The sequence below is a fragment of the Alosa sapidissima genome, chromosome 11 (genome assembly GCF_018492685.1).
Source record: "Alosa sapidissima isolate fAloSap1 chromosome 11, fAloSap1.pri, whole genome shotgun sequence".
In the NCBI taxonomy this organism is placed as follows: Eukaryota; Metazoa; Chordata; class Actinopteri; order Clupeiformes; family Clupeidae; genus Alosa; species Alosa sapidissima.
In genome coordinates, this window is record NC_055967.1 from 13,494,334 (window position 1) to 13,508,779 (window position 14,446).

General features: G+C 38.5%; 2 protein-coding genes and 1 long non-coding RNA gene across 7 annotated transcripts in view; all 3 read left to right on the forward strand.

The window, feature by feature from the left end:
• The window catches only part of tasor2 (transcription activation suppressor family member 2), a 56,294-nt gene extending 46,872 nt beyond the window's left edge, over positions 1-9,422 (forward strand). For all 4 annotated transcript variants that reach the window (XM_042111221.1, XM_042111223.1, XM_042111222.1 and 1 more), the window contains 7 exons: positions 393-879; positions 972-4,430; positions 4,512-4,637; positions 6,097-6,250; positions 6,357-6,462; positions 7,966-8,147; positions 9,190-9,422. In XM_042111221.1, coding sequence (XP_041967155.1) covers positions 393-879; positions 972-4,430; positions 4,512-4,637; positions 6,097-6,250; positions 6,357-6,462; positions 7,966-8,147; positions 9,190-9,287 — 4,612 coding nt within the window. In that variant the 3' untranslated portion in view covers positions 9,288-9,422. The remainder of the gene's footprint in view (positions 1-392; positions 880-971; positions 4,431-4,511; positions 4,638-6,096; positions 6,251-6,356; positions 6,463-7,965; positions 8,148-9,189) is intronic.
• A 124-nt stretch (positions 9,423-9,546) lies between these two features.
• Positions 9,547-14,446, forward strand: part of LOC121724564 (transcription initiation factor TFIID subunit 3-like) — a 33,773-nt gene continuing 28,873 nt past the window's right edge. The window contains exons 1-2 of one of the 2 annotated variants that reach the window (XM_042111228.1): positions 9,547-9,788; positions 9,983-10,084. In XM_042111228.1, coding sequence (XP_041967162.1) covers positions 10,018-10,084 — 67 coding nt within the window. In that variant the 5' untranslated portion in view covers positions 9,547-9,788; positions 9,983-10,017. Of the gene's footprint in view, positions 10,085-14,446 lie in introns of both variants that reach the window. The other variant, XM_042111227.1, reaches the window with a different exon arrangement.
• On the forward strand, positions 12,813-14,359 carry LOC121724566. The gene is made up of 2 exons (XR_006035235.1): positions 12,813-13,248; positions 13,293-14,359. It is a non-coding gene; the product is annotated as an uncharacterized LOC121724566 (long non-coding RNA).

The window sequence follows — 14,446 nt, forward strand, 5'->3', positions numbered from 1 at the left end:
ATTTAAGTGGGGTGGGGTTGTATAAAATGAATTTTACATGTGAAATCTATGAACTAATCATGTTTTGGTACTTGTTGTCTAGCAGATACCAGTGAGAATTGAGTGTGGATAATGCGGTCATATTTTGTACCGCTCTGCGGTACATCTAGTTTGGAGTTTTACGGTATTGGCATTTTACACAACATCCCAACTTTTTCTGTGTTAGGGTTGTAACATTAGCATTGGGTCGGGTTTGGGTCAATGTTTAATTACAGCTTTCATGGTATATGTGTGGTTATATTTATATTGCATTGAAGGCTCAACCTGGTCATTTAGAGGCAAACCAAAAGTGTTGGTATAATTTGAACAATAAACAGATTGTCTTTGTTAAAAAATCACTTTCTGTCAAATAGCCCATGGAACGTCAACATTGTGGACAGTCCTGAAGAAGTCCATCTGATCTTCCACATGTGGATAGGTCTGTTCTATAGCAGATCAGCATCTCGATTCTTTCACATCGACCCAGTTGGTTTCATTCTGCAAGATGGTGGACATACAAAATTGCCTGAGGAAGTTGAACTTCATTCCACTGCAAGCTTTTCCAAGTCTGACAGGATGAACGTCTCCTCGCAGAAAAACACCTCTTTGAAGGTGGTACCCTCTCCACTGCCTGCTAATCCAGGGGTTCTAAATCTAAGTGATAAGACCAAGAAAACCTCTACATCTGCATCTGAGGTGTTGGATCTCTCAGTGAAAGGTTGTACACCATTGAATCTTACCTTTGCAAACACCAAGACAAGGGAAACCTTCACTGAAAGACCTGATCCACAATATTTGGATCTTCCAATGAGTGAAATAAAGTCACGACTGGTCTCTACAAACACAAATTGTCAGCTCAGAGTAAGTAGCATTAAAGAGTGAACACTACTCTCTTCATATTTTTATTATGTTATATTTATCATATTCTGTGTGTGTGTTCCTTTTTTCAATAGGTCAACAATGCGGCTGACAGCACTGGCAATATCAAAAGGGACAATATCAGTGTACATGGAATCCAGACAAAGAGCCATAATACTTATGAGAATGCCAGCAACACCAAGCCCTCCAGCACCTGTGCCTCAGAAAGCAGTGGTTATGGCAATACTCAACAGGCAACAAATATAGGGAGTGATTTTCAGGATTCTTCTGATGTCCAGAAGAGATTAGATGGTTTGCCTGGCACCAAAGAACTGACCCATGGCGGAAGTAGTGCACCTGTTGTTCAACTTAACAGTAGTGATGAAATTGTTAGTAAAGAAGACACCATTTCCTCCCAGATGCACTACAGTTCAGCTGTGAAATCTACATCTCCAAAGCACACTGAAAACATCTTTGCTTGTGGGAAGTTTACAACAGTATGCCTAGATAATGAGAGCAATGTTTGTTCCAATCACAGCAGTGTTGTCACATCCATTGGACTTGAGCCAGTAAAGATTAAAGCTAAGGTTCAGGACAAAACAGCAGCAGTTGAAACAGCAGCAGCAGTTGATGATCAGCATCATTCTAAAGTTGATACTATCGTGACAGTGCAGGATATGGACCATTCTAAAGATGCCACTACCAAGACTGAGCAAAATCTAAGTGATTCTAACTCTGAGACCATTATGATTGTGCAGGATCCAGAAGCTTCAAAGGAGAAAGTTATTTTGGCTGCACAATGTCCATCTGGTTCAAAGGTAAAAATGGTACAAGAGCAAAATGTCCCCTGTACAGAGAGCATCATGTCTGTGCATGATCTGAATGATGTACATTCTGATGCCATGGTAGTGGATGATCCAAGTGACTGTGAAGTTGAAAAGGAGGTGCCAATGGATTCTGAAGTTCAACCATTCGTTACGGAGCACAACCATAATGAGACTAAACCTGAGACAACAGTGACGGTGCAAGCTCAAGCTGAATCTGAAATGATGGCTGTTGTGAATATGGATCAGAATGACTCAACACCAAGTGAACTAGTGGAAGAAGGGGAACTCATTAATAGTGAAAGTGAGACACAAGTAGAACTGGATAATCTAAACACAGCAGTATCAACATCAGAAGAGAATAACAGTTGTTCTGAAGATGCAACGATGATGGATTTGAGTGAAAACAGTGTACAAATGGGTAGAACGGCAGTGTGTGCTGTAAATGAAAATGAAGGTAGGGCACCCATGGAGGTACAGCTAGAATGCAACTTGAAATGTGAGATATCCGCTGCAGGTAATGAAAGTCAAGTTGACACAGGCATGGAGGTTGTGGAAAAGATTGATCATGAAAATGTGGAACATGAGATTTTGCCTGAGGTCACAGTAGTGAAAGCATGCAGTCATGAAGGAAATGTGAAGGAAGATTTGACATCAACAATGGAGCAAAACGAACAAATCAATCAGTCAAGAAGTATTATTGTTGGAGAGACAGAGGATATGTCCAGTACGGAAATTGCTGAGATGCCACATGGTCTAGAAGAACAACAGAAAACAAACAAAATAGTCAATCCAGAAGCTGTATCGACATCAAGTCAGATAGCACATGATTCATGGCACATAACCAAAGATCATGAATTAAAAGTCATTGAGAATGAGATGAGATGTCCCACACCTACTATAGATGAGCTGCATTATAATACCATGGGTACAGGCAGTGCCCTTAACCAATGCTCTACCCCAACACAGGATGAACTACCATCTGACTGTGGATCTGCTGTTGGTGAGCAAAGTTTTCATGAGCCATGTTCAGACCCTTATGATAATGCTGTTTATAACACGGAAGGACTGGATTTAGCCGCTCTTAGCCATATGATTACATGGTTCAGGAATAGAAATAATAAACAGAAGTTAGATTCTGTGTCAGGCCAGAATTCAGAGCCCTCACAGCTCAGATTTTCCACCAACTCTGACAGTATTTCAAGCCCGTCTAAGGATGAGGGTAACTGGACATTTCCTAACAGTGCTTGTCTATTGAACTCGATTAAGGGTTTCAGTGGCAGCTCCTCAGACGATATTGAGTCAAATATGCAAAGTGCTGAGTTCTATAGGGTGCAGTATGAGGATGTTGCTGCAACTGATCCGTCAAAGGATGTAATGTTTCAGAGCAGTGCTGATGGACTCTATAATGCTATGGAGCCATACACCAGAGATTCAAAGTCAACAGGAAACCTTTCATTTCGCTATCTCTCAAAGAGTGCATCACAGGAAAATTTTCATTCTATACATGAGGACAGTACAGGGAAAGACGAGAAAGAAAAACGAAGCCGAATTTATCGAGAGGGAGAAATTATTGACACTGAATCAGTCTCAGCATCCAAAATGAAAGATAAACAACAAGAAAAGGCTTATTGGAAATATGTTTATTCAAACGAACAAAAGCATTCATCAGGGAGCCATTGTCAACAGAGAGGATATCAAGGATACATTGATAATTTTGATCAGACTTGGCACTGGAATGAAGAGGAAGATCATGAATCACATCACTACCGTATTAACAGTCAGTTTTTTAGAAATGATGACAAAGAGGAAACTAGCACATCTTCACAAAGCTCTAGCACATCTTCGAGTGAAAGTGAGCTTGAATCATCATCATGTAATGAATCTTTCATGAGAAAACGGGAGGGACTTCGAGTAACAGTAGATTTCAAACGAGGAGATAGCACCTTGTCTGGTCATGAGACCCCCATATTTACAGTGCTGGGTAAGGGAGAAAAGCAGAGGACCGCTAAGAACTGTCCTAGAAAACCTACACATTCTAGAACCATTCATAACCCATGCCATAAAGGCACGCAGCGGTATGTGGAAAAGTTTCTTCAAAAGTGGGATGATCTGCATCAGGCAGACGATGATATCACTCAGTCTTCAATGGATTTGGAGTATCTGGTCTTTTCAGATAAAATGAACAATATTCTCCAATGCTGCAAGTCAAAAAGGCAACAGACATTGAACATGGCCTGCAAGAGTCCTGTGACCATACAGTTTTCAAGTCTTAATGAACAGGATACATCTGAAGAAATTTGTGATTCTCTTCCAATGTTTTCTGAAAGCAAGATTAAGGTTGTTTTGCCTGATAGGAAAGAGAGGAGAGCGGCGGATTCTAGGCACATGCCTCTTCGCCTCCAAAGGCTCTCCTACAAGAAAGAAAGTGAGGCAGCCTGCTCAAAGATTTCAGCTATTACAGCTGAATGTACAAAGTCATATTATGCAATGATGAAAGATGTTTGTACAAACAAAAATACTGTCAGGCAAACTGACAGGATCAAGAAGAAGCAGGATTCTCCAAAGATCAGAACGAGTAAGCCCGTTGAACTTTGTGGAAAGATAAAGGAAGATTTGTTTGAGCGCCTCCACGATGATCTGAATTCTGTGGTGAGACAGGCATGCAAGACTAAGTACAGATTTTTTATTCTGGTGACATCAGAGGATCCTTTTTTCAGAGAGACAAAGGTAATAACATCTATTAGTTTTTCTTATGACAATCTGCATTTTTAACTGTTACATAATAAACTAAAAGTGTGTTCCTTTTAGGATCTGTTGGAGAATGAAGGGCACATCAGTGTGGAGCCTGATCAGTTTGACCTAGAGACTAATACATCTTCCTCTCCATTACTCATCATTTTGAGGAATGAAGATATTGCCAGTCATATCTGCGAGGTAAGGAACAATGGTGGAGGTAGTTCAAATTCTGCAAGTTGTTTTAAGCAGTGAAAAGGAAAAAGGGGAACACTCGGAATCTAGAATTCAACATCAAAGTTACCTTTATTAAGTGTAAATAAACTTAATAAAATCTACACTGCCGTTCAAAGGTTTGGGGTCACTTAGAAATGTCCATTCCACTCTATTTTAGACAGAATCCCAGCTGACTGCCTCTTCCATATAAGTTCCCAGCATAGTTTGGAACTTTGCTTTGGGCCTTCTTTTTGAATAAAATTGTCTCTAATCAAATGCCGTCCACAGGTTGTGGCATGGTGTTACAAACCAGAGCGATGGCCTTCCTTCCTCAAAATTCCTTTTAATCTATGCATTTTCCCCACTTTGCTACAACCAAAGCACCCCCAGACCATCACATTCCTTCCTTGACAGATAGAGTCAAACACATTTCCAGCATTTCATTGGTATTTCACAAATGTTTTTTTTGTGAAGGGAGTAGCACACAGTATTGTATGAGATTCTCAGTTTCTTAGCCGTTTCTCACATTGAATAGCTGTCATTAGTCATGTTTAAGAAGAAAGTTAGTCGTCTCTGGTCATTTTGTGCTTTTAATCAAACCCACACTAGCTGATGCTCCAGATACTCGACTCCTTTATATTGCTTTGCTAATCTGGCCATTAGTTTTCAGCTGTGCTAATGTATTTGCAAAAAGGGTTTGTAATGATTACTAACTTTAAAAATGGTAAAGCAAACACAACATTCCATTGTAACACACAGTGTACAGTATGGTTGCTGATAATGGGTCTCTGTATGCTGATGTAGATATTGCATTAAAAATCAACCATTTCCGGCTACAATAGTCATTTACAACATTAACATTGTTGTAACATGCTGTATTTCCAATTGATTTGATGTTATTTGAATCTTCCCTTAAAAATAAGGACATTTCAAAATGACCCCAAACTTACATTAGCTTATGTTAAGTATATATAAAAAAAAAATGAAACAAAAGTCATTCAAACAAAGCAGCATCAGCCTCACCAGTGCCTGTTACAAAACAGTCAGAATGATCAAATTGATTATTCTGCACACAAATTACAGTAGATGTTGAGGCGAAAGATGCACGCAACATTTAGTGAAATTAACTTTGCCGTGCATCATATGGAACCTCTACATGTTTCTGCAAACAAGATGCCAATCCATTCAGGTGCTCAAAGGTTTTGCAAATGGCTTTGCCCATTTACAGTCTACTATTCTATCACTTTTTGGAAACTTCAGCAAATTGCTCTTCACAATCCTCTAGTTGTCCTTCTGTTCCAGTATCTGCAAAAATCCAGCATTCCTACACAGTCCTGACTTTCTAAATGGGAATCAAGCATGTAATGTCATGTGGCAAACAACCCTAGGCAATCGACATACTTCAATATACTTGAAAAAATAAAGTCATATTTCTGTCCCTTAGGTTCCTCATCTACTAGAACTAAAGAAATCATCAAGTGTGATCTTTGCTGGCATTGATCAACCAGATGATTTTGTGAATCTGACACATCAAGAGCTGTTTGGAAAAGGTGGTTTTGTGGTGTTTGATGGAACAGCCCTGAACAAACTGACACTGGGTATGTCCTGAGTTACACTTTGAACAGCATTTCACAATGCAAAGTATGATACTGTATGGTTTTGTAATCTTGTTTTCATTTGGATTGTTTTTGTTCCACCTATCAGAGAACATGAAAAAAATAGTTGTGTTCCTGGAGAAGCTCAGCAAGAAAGGAAAGTGGAAATGGTTTCTGCACTACAGAGACAGCCGGAGGTTCAGAGAAAATGCACGGTAAATACCAACTCTTAAATCCTGCCAGTTTGCTGTGTACACAAAATCATTTTCTGGTTTGTATCTCCTGATTCGCAAATTCACTCAGTTTGCTTATAGGATCAGATCACAGTCTACTAGAGCAGTGTTTCTCAAAGTGTGGTCCGGGGACCACTGGTGGTCCGCAAGCTAGCCCAAGTGGTCCGTGAGCAGACGTGGTAAAATATAATTGTTTGCAATATTGAACCAACTTGTATGTAAATCCAAACATTTCTGCAACACTGCCTATGTAAGGCATGCCAGTTTAAATCATATAAATTCTCTGACACAATAACCAAGGTGCAAAGACAATCAGCGAGTAGGCCTATTGTGTAATTTACTGTTGAAGTAGGTCTACTTTTTTTTTTTTAGCTAGGTGGTCCGTGAGGCTATTTTTATTGATTAAGTGGTCCTTGGTCTGGAAAAGTTTGAGAAACACTGTACTAGAGCGTTCTGCTCACAGCATTCTTTAATCACTTATGCCATGGAGCTTATGTTTTCACCTGTGTTTGTTTGGCTGGTTGGTTTGTTTATAGCGTTACAATAAATTAGTTTCCACTAAACTTGGTGAAGGGATCAGCCAGGGATGAATCCATTTTTTTCATCCATATTTCTTTTTATAATTTTCTTACATTGTACATTGTGCATAGTTTTAACAAATTTGTATTGTGTATTTCCCAAGGAATAACACACAAATCTGGCACCCTAACCCAGTGTTTTTCAACCACTGTGCCGGGGCACACTAGTGTGCCGTGAGAGATCATCAGGTGTGCCGCAAATGTCACTCACTAGTCCAGAAAAGCAACTGTTGCATCAAAGAATTTATAACCACATGCTCTCATTGATTGTATGATTGCACTATTTGTGGTATGCAGGCATTGTACAACGGGGGCCCCATATCCATTATTCACAGAATCATCACATATCCAGTTCATAACAACAATTAAATTAGATATAGTCACCTACAAATGAAACAGAGGGCGCTTGTTATATTGAGCAGGTCTTGCATAGTAGCCATAATAAGGCCATATCTGTGTATTATTTGAAATTTTAGGCTATGGTATGTTTATTTTTTCTTCACACGGGATGTTAGTGTGCCGTGGGACATTTTAAGTGTCAAAAGTGTGCCGTGGCACAAAAAAGGTTGAAAAACACTGCCCTAACCAATGCCCAATCCTACCAAGTACAGTGTAAATCTCTTCAGTAGTTTTTGCATATTCCTGCTAACAGACAACCACCACAGATAACCACCTTGCCTGGTAAAAAAAAGGCATATCAAGTAGTTTGATATTGAATTAATGAGGACTCGTGGAGGTATGCTCTCTCTACTGAATGCCTATCTACTTTTTTATATGCCTGTAAAAGTGAAGCGTTGTCCAGTCACAAGAAGACAGTGTCTCTTATGTGGTATATGAATTTGATCTACCAAATGAAAACAATTTTGGTAATCTCAGACATAAAACATTTTTTTCTGATGCCATGTAGGTCACATCAAGATGGGCATGATAGGAAGCATTTCCTGGACTGCTGTCAAGAAGCAGGAATTGTGGAAGTGCTGCCCTACCATGAATGTGATGTGATCTCACGGGATCAACCAAACTACTTGCACTGTTTAGTGCGCCTCCAAGTTCAGAATGCTACGACGCGATATCCAGTTTTTGTTTCAGGTAATGTGACACAAAATGTAGGGAGATAACTGGGTTGGGTAGTACTGTAGCTAGTTACATGTAATAGTGTTATGTGATTTAAAGCAGACATAGAATGGAAAACATTCTTTGTTGAATGAAAAGAGTTAGGTGCATGACCACAAAGCTACTGTGAACCCAAAACACGGTTGTTGACTCCTTCCGGTCACATTTTCAAAAACAAGCCAATTAGCTGCCATATTGCTGGTGGACACAAGAGTATGTTGTCTATGTGGATTGGCAGCTTCCAAGCTGGGAGGATCAGCCAATACACATGGACATCATTTGCGGCCTATTGGCTTATTTGTGAAAATGTGGCCGGAAGTTAACACGTCAGAAGGCATTTTTGAAAATGGTGAGTTGAGGATATTTTTGGCTGAAGTAGCCAGTCTACTGTAGCATCGCTCATTGAAATAAATGGCACCCCAAACATACACACACACACAAACATACACAAACTTGGTTAACATTTCGAGTTGGAGATTCAGGTTTAAGTTGCTGGGGCCTGTTGTGAGCAGTTATTAGCCAATCAACGTAAAGCTCACTTAATTATTCATGTGGGTGCCAGGTAAGCATGAAGGGCGCTAGATATAGGCTAAAATTGGCCATTTGATTCCCGGCCTAATTCTAGGGTTATAAATGGGCTTTTAAAATGGCATTTGTGCATACCTTATATGTTAGCATCAGAGAACAAGGTAAACTACTCAGTTCATCCATTCTATGTCATCTTTATGTACAAAATAAATATTATTTGAATTTAGTGGTAGTTACTGACAAAAATGTAAATGCACTAGTTACTAGTTAATTACAAAGTGTTGGTGATGACAGAGGGATTAGAAATGAATGTTTTATTCATTCATTAATTTCTTCAAACATTCATGCTGTTATTTTGCATCTCACCATCTACACAGGCTCGATTCATTTGGTGGCATATGCCTTAATTTGGAATGTTGTGAATGTTTACATTTACACTACTGCCAAATTGCCAATCGAAGAATAATCTTCTTTCTGTCTTTTTCAACAGATGCACCATGCAAATCTTTTGAAAAGAATGGGATTTTGACAATGAATATGAACACTTTCTTACAGATACTTTCAAATGATTCCTGTACCATATGTTAAGTATTATATTAATTTTGTATATAAACTTCCCTTTTAAATTATTTTCACACTGCTTAAAAATGAGAAATACAGTTTTTGTCAACTTTCCGAAACGTTCACTTTATGAAACATCATAAATAAAATAGGTCTTGAATATCTTGTTTTTGGGAGGAGAATTTCTCATTAGTGGCTACACCAGACTTCTTTAATTGTGTTGTATAAAAGAGCCTTCAGCACATGCTTTTGTTGATTTAAAAACTATCTGTTCTTTTACTGCTTCCGTTAGCAATAAATGGCAACACAAGTGACTTTGGATCCGCCTTCGGGTCAAGAGTAGCCTTGTTAGCACCAACCTTATCTTTATTAGAATTGAGAGCAAATCCAAATTCGCCGGGGTATTCCCAGGCTAGGTCAAAGGAAAAGAAAGGCCAGTGTAAAATTCATTATTAACCTGTGACTCATTTGTTATTAGGTTGGACTAAAATTAGAGAGTGGCAGGAGCAAGTACAGAAGATTGTCAAAGTATACCCACCTGAAAGTCACAATTTTCTGGCTTACAAGACATATTTTCATTGTCAACACATTTACACATAAGAAGCGAGCTTAATTGTATTGTAACAGTGTAAAAGATTGATGTACAGGTCCATATAAAATGTAGATGTAGATCTGATGGGTCAAGAATATGTTGCCTTAATCTAAATATAGTGTGTCAACAGAGAGACCGAGAAACTTCATTAATCCTCAAGGGGAAATGTTGGTGTTGCAGCAGCAATTTAAATGGATAGCCAAACACACATTATTTACACAAAACAGACAAGGTACGTAGAAACACACTGAACAAATAAATAACCATTCTAACTACCATACTACCATGTAAAAAAGCAAAAAATAAAATTAAGAAAAAATTAAGATATATCTCTAGCTATGCAAATTAGAGTAGAATTTGCATTGTGCAGAAGTCTCCTCTCCGGTTGGTCCCAGGGGGGCGTTGTGTGTTGTGAGCAGGGCTCACTTCCTGTAGAAGTCCTTGTTACCCCGTGGACTTAAAAGAGCCTCCAACTGAAATCACTGCTGTCTCACCAGTTGGTTGTGTGTAGGGGATGTGAAGTGTTGTCCTTTATGTTGAGCATAACATGGTTCTCTCAACAACCAGCTCCAGGAGTTCCAGAGCAGTCCCTACAGAGCCTGCCATTTAGTTTGTTGTCACTGCTCAGATACAGATTGCATTTGCAACAACAGACTGGGAAAATGTAACATATTTCAGCCCACATAAAAAAACAAGTTTGATCCAGTAGTCTCCATCCTGTAGACAACCTCCGAGGTTCGATTCCAATCTAGTCTGTTGTCAAGGTGTTTATAGTTTACAGACGCTTGTGTCGAAAGTGACTTACAATGATCTCAGTGAACATTACATTAACATTGAAATATACTGTTAAAAGTAAAGTCATACATTAAATAAAAAATAGCAATATTTATAATCAGTGATGGGCAGTAACACGTTAGAAGTAACGCGTTACTGTAATCCAATTACTTTTTTCAAGTAACGAGTAAAGTAAGGGATTACAATTGCAAAAACAGTAATTAGATTACTTTTACTTTCCTGCAAGCAGCCTGCGTTACTGCGTTACTAAACCGTGATTTTGCCATAGACAGTAAAAGAATTTGGGATTTTGCCATATGGATTTTGTGAGACTAACTCCTGACAATGATGTAGGCTATAGCTGCGAGATATAGATGTAAACAACAGACACACGTGTGCAAGACATGGAGTGCAGGAGAGAGCGCGAACATGGAGCATTTAATTAATTCCAGTTCAGACATTAAGAAAAAACATTAACGCTGTACACTCTTCTTGGAAGAAAAATGTTGTCTACAGCGAAAAATTCCACCTCAAATCTAAGCAAGCACCTAGCAAGCAGGCACAGGAATGTGAAATTCATTGAGACACCCCCAGATCCCGACATGACGGCTGCAGCAACAGGTGAAAATAGAGGACGTCGCGGGTTCCCTGTAGCCTACTGGCCCATTATAACAGGAGCCAGGGCATTATAATATTCTGGCTGCATTCACTGTGATTTGGAAAATGGGCAAAAATATAATGTGGTCTTTGCCTTTTTGTAATGGGGCTGGTGAGTGTTGAAGTCTTCAATAATTCGTTTCCCATAAACCAGCGTTTCTCTACTGGGTCGCGGTGACATGCCAGGTAGGGCGCGAAAAACAGGATTTTTTTTTTATTTATTTTTTTATCTGTAGCCTATTCCCAGGTAGCACCCGATGCGCAATGGACGCACTGTGTTATTCATACTGTAGGGAAGCGCTCGTGTCAAGGCAGCGTGAGCGCATGTTTGAATCTGCAAGCACGTTCACTAATGAACATTTCTTGAAGCTGGCCTATCTTTGCGATATATTTGGAAAGCTCAATGAGTTTTAAATCTCTAGTTACAAGGCAAAGACAAGCACCTACCTCACCTAGCAGATAAAATTACTGCATTGACCAAAAAACTTGAGGTATGGGAAAGGCGCCTCGATCGCAACAGTATGCCTTTGAGAATCTGAGTGAAATCGCTGAAACGTCTGCTTCGGGAGCCACTCTTGTGATCCCATGTATTAAACAGTAGGCCTACATCACATCCCTGCAAAGTTTATTTCAAAAATATTTACCAACCAGCAGTGCTCAGTATGACTGGATTATGGATCCATTTAATGCAGCATGTTGGTATTTCATTTAATATATTGTACAATGCTGTAAAATATTGGCCTATGCTTCCTAATATGTTGCTGGAAAACAGAAATATGTGTGTTTAATTTACAATGGCACATTATGTATTTATTTATTATTATATCTGCAGCACCAGCTGATTTTAACTCTGCTGAAGAGGATATATTTAGAACTTGTCATTATTTCAATACATTTGACAATTTTAAGCTTGACCTACCACTTTCTTAGAGCAATGAGGGACAGGTGGGGCTCGAAAAGGCCCCCTTGATCAAAGTGGGGAATGAAAGAAAAAGTTTGAGAACCTCTGCCTTAAACTAAGCATTTACATGAAGCACAGTAGCCTATGCCGATTGAAACACATTCCACTCAGGTAGGTGCTACCAGGCTCATATAGGCTATCACTTTTAATTGCAAACAGAAAATGTCTAGCTAGCTGTTTATACCAACTTAATATCATGACTATTGCTAATATAGTGCCAAATGTGGAGTTTGTGGACTAGCCATAGGCTTATATTTGAATGGAGCTGATCATTATGAGAGTTGTGTAGATGCTCTTAAAGTGACAGCGCACCATTTATAAATGAGTTAAACTGCATCAAATTAGTAGTATTTCTTAAGAAATATTTTAAACTAACAGTTCTGCTTTGGGCACCAAAATAGCCAGCAGCAGCACTGCAGACACACAGTTCAAACACATACTTTTCTTGACATTAGAACAGCCTAAAATGTGGCATGCAACAGCATTTTCTGTTTTGGTAAATGCATTACTCCTCTCTGCACTGCAACTGTTAAAAGATGTAAATGTTTGAGACTTTGGTTTTAATATTTTTTTTTGCTGTATTTTATTTACATCTATTCGAATGAAGGAGTATACACACCAAAAAGTTAAGATTGAAACTAATAAAACCAAGTTTTAAAAAAGCGTATTCAGGTTGTGTATAGCTAGTGTGTTTTTGTAAAGTAACTAAGTAAAGTAATTAGTAAAGTAACTAATTACTTTTGAAAATAAGTAATCAGTAAAGTAACTAGATTACTTTCTTGGATAAGTAATCAGTAACTAATTACTTTTTCCAAGTAACTTGACCAACACTGTTTATAATAGACTAAATAGAATTGAACAGAATAATAACCATAAACTATACAAATTGAGATTCTGTAAGGAGAATTCATTTGTTAAATCCAATGTAAACAGATGAGTCTTGTGACACTTTTTGAAGACCCCAAAACTATCATATAGTTTCATATCATATGTGTATGGTATATGTCATTAGCAGAGATATGAGCTCACTTCCTGTTTAGCTATTAAGGTGCTGAATTACAAGCCGCAAACACAGTTTGACCAGATAAGTTGTCATGTACCCTCCTTGAAATCTCCCAAGATATCACCAGACATAAAAACCACCTCTATAAGGCCAGCACATGACAAGTGAGTTTTTGCCCAAATTGTTTGGGTTGTTTTGCACCTCCCCCCAGTGGTAAAATGATGCATTTTTTGAGGAAGGTCTTAACTCCATACACCATGTTTAGCGTCAATGCATAAATGTTTGGTAACTTTGATGCTCATTTTTATTGCCTATAACAGGCACATATTTTCTTTTTTTCAAACTTGTGAAGCTTGGTGTGAAGATCAACTCTAGCAAATTGGATAAAGTGGACAAAAAATGTTTGAGTATTGAACACTATACTCACATTAAAAAGTAAATGGAAGCTCAAGATAATGGAAGCCTCCAACTCCCAAGAAATTAGAACATACTATAACTGTTTATGTTTGGGTGGTTTAATTCAGTCATCTATGGTTCTGCAGCCTTATTAAAGACATCATTCAACTGTGCAAGTCCTTGGCCAGTTTATTCAAAAGTGTTGGTCTTGGAAATAATATGTCCTTAGACTTGCAACTGCCAACTACGAACCCTTGGCAACTCTAAACAATTCTTAAAGTAATTCTAAACAATAAATTCTAAGCAATGTGTTAGATTTTGGTACATTCATTTAAGGTTTTGCTAAATTATACTGTTTTGACAAATTATTTGACAGTTACCTCTTGTGCACCCTTTAAGGCAAGAGCCTGGATCATGTTCAAATCAGGCAGTGCTGTCAAGTGCCTAGGCCACGAAAAAAGTAAGCCTGAAATAATAATAACAAAAAAAACAGAATAGAGTCTTAAACTCATATTAGTATAGCAACATCATCAAGGTATTGTATGTCAAAATGTGCTGTCCCATTATTTATACCATTTTAAGCCCTTGTGGCCTCTTTTAGACAGTTGAAAGATGCTATATGCATTTAGCGCCATGTACTGCATAGCGGTGTAACATATGACCGCCGCTCAGTCCTGCACATTCTCTCCGCAAAAATAAATCATGCTTGTCAATTTGTCTCCATCTCCTACTCCATCCCCTACAGTACTCTTGTGTGAACTCATGTGAATGTAAATGAGTGTGTGTATGTGTGAGTTTACTTT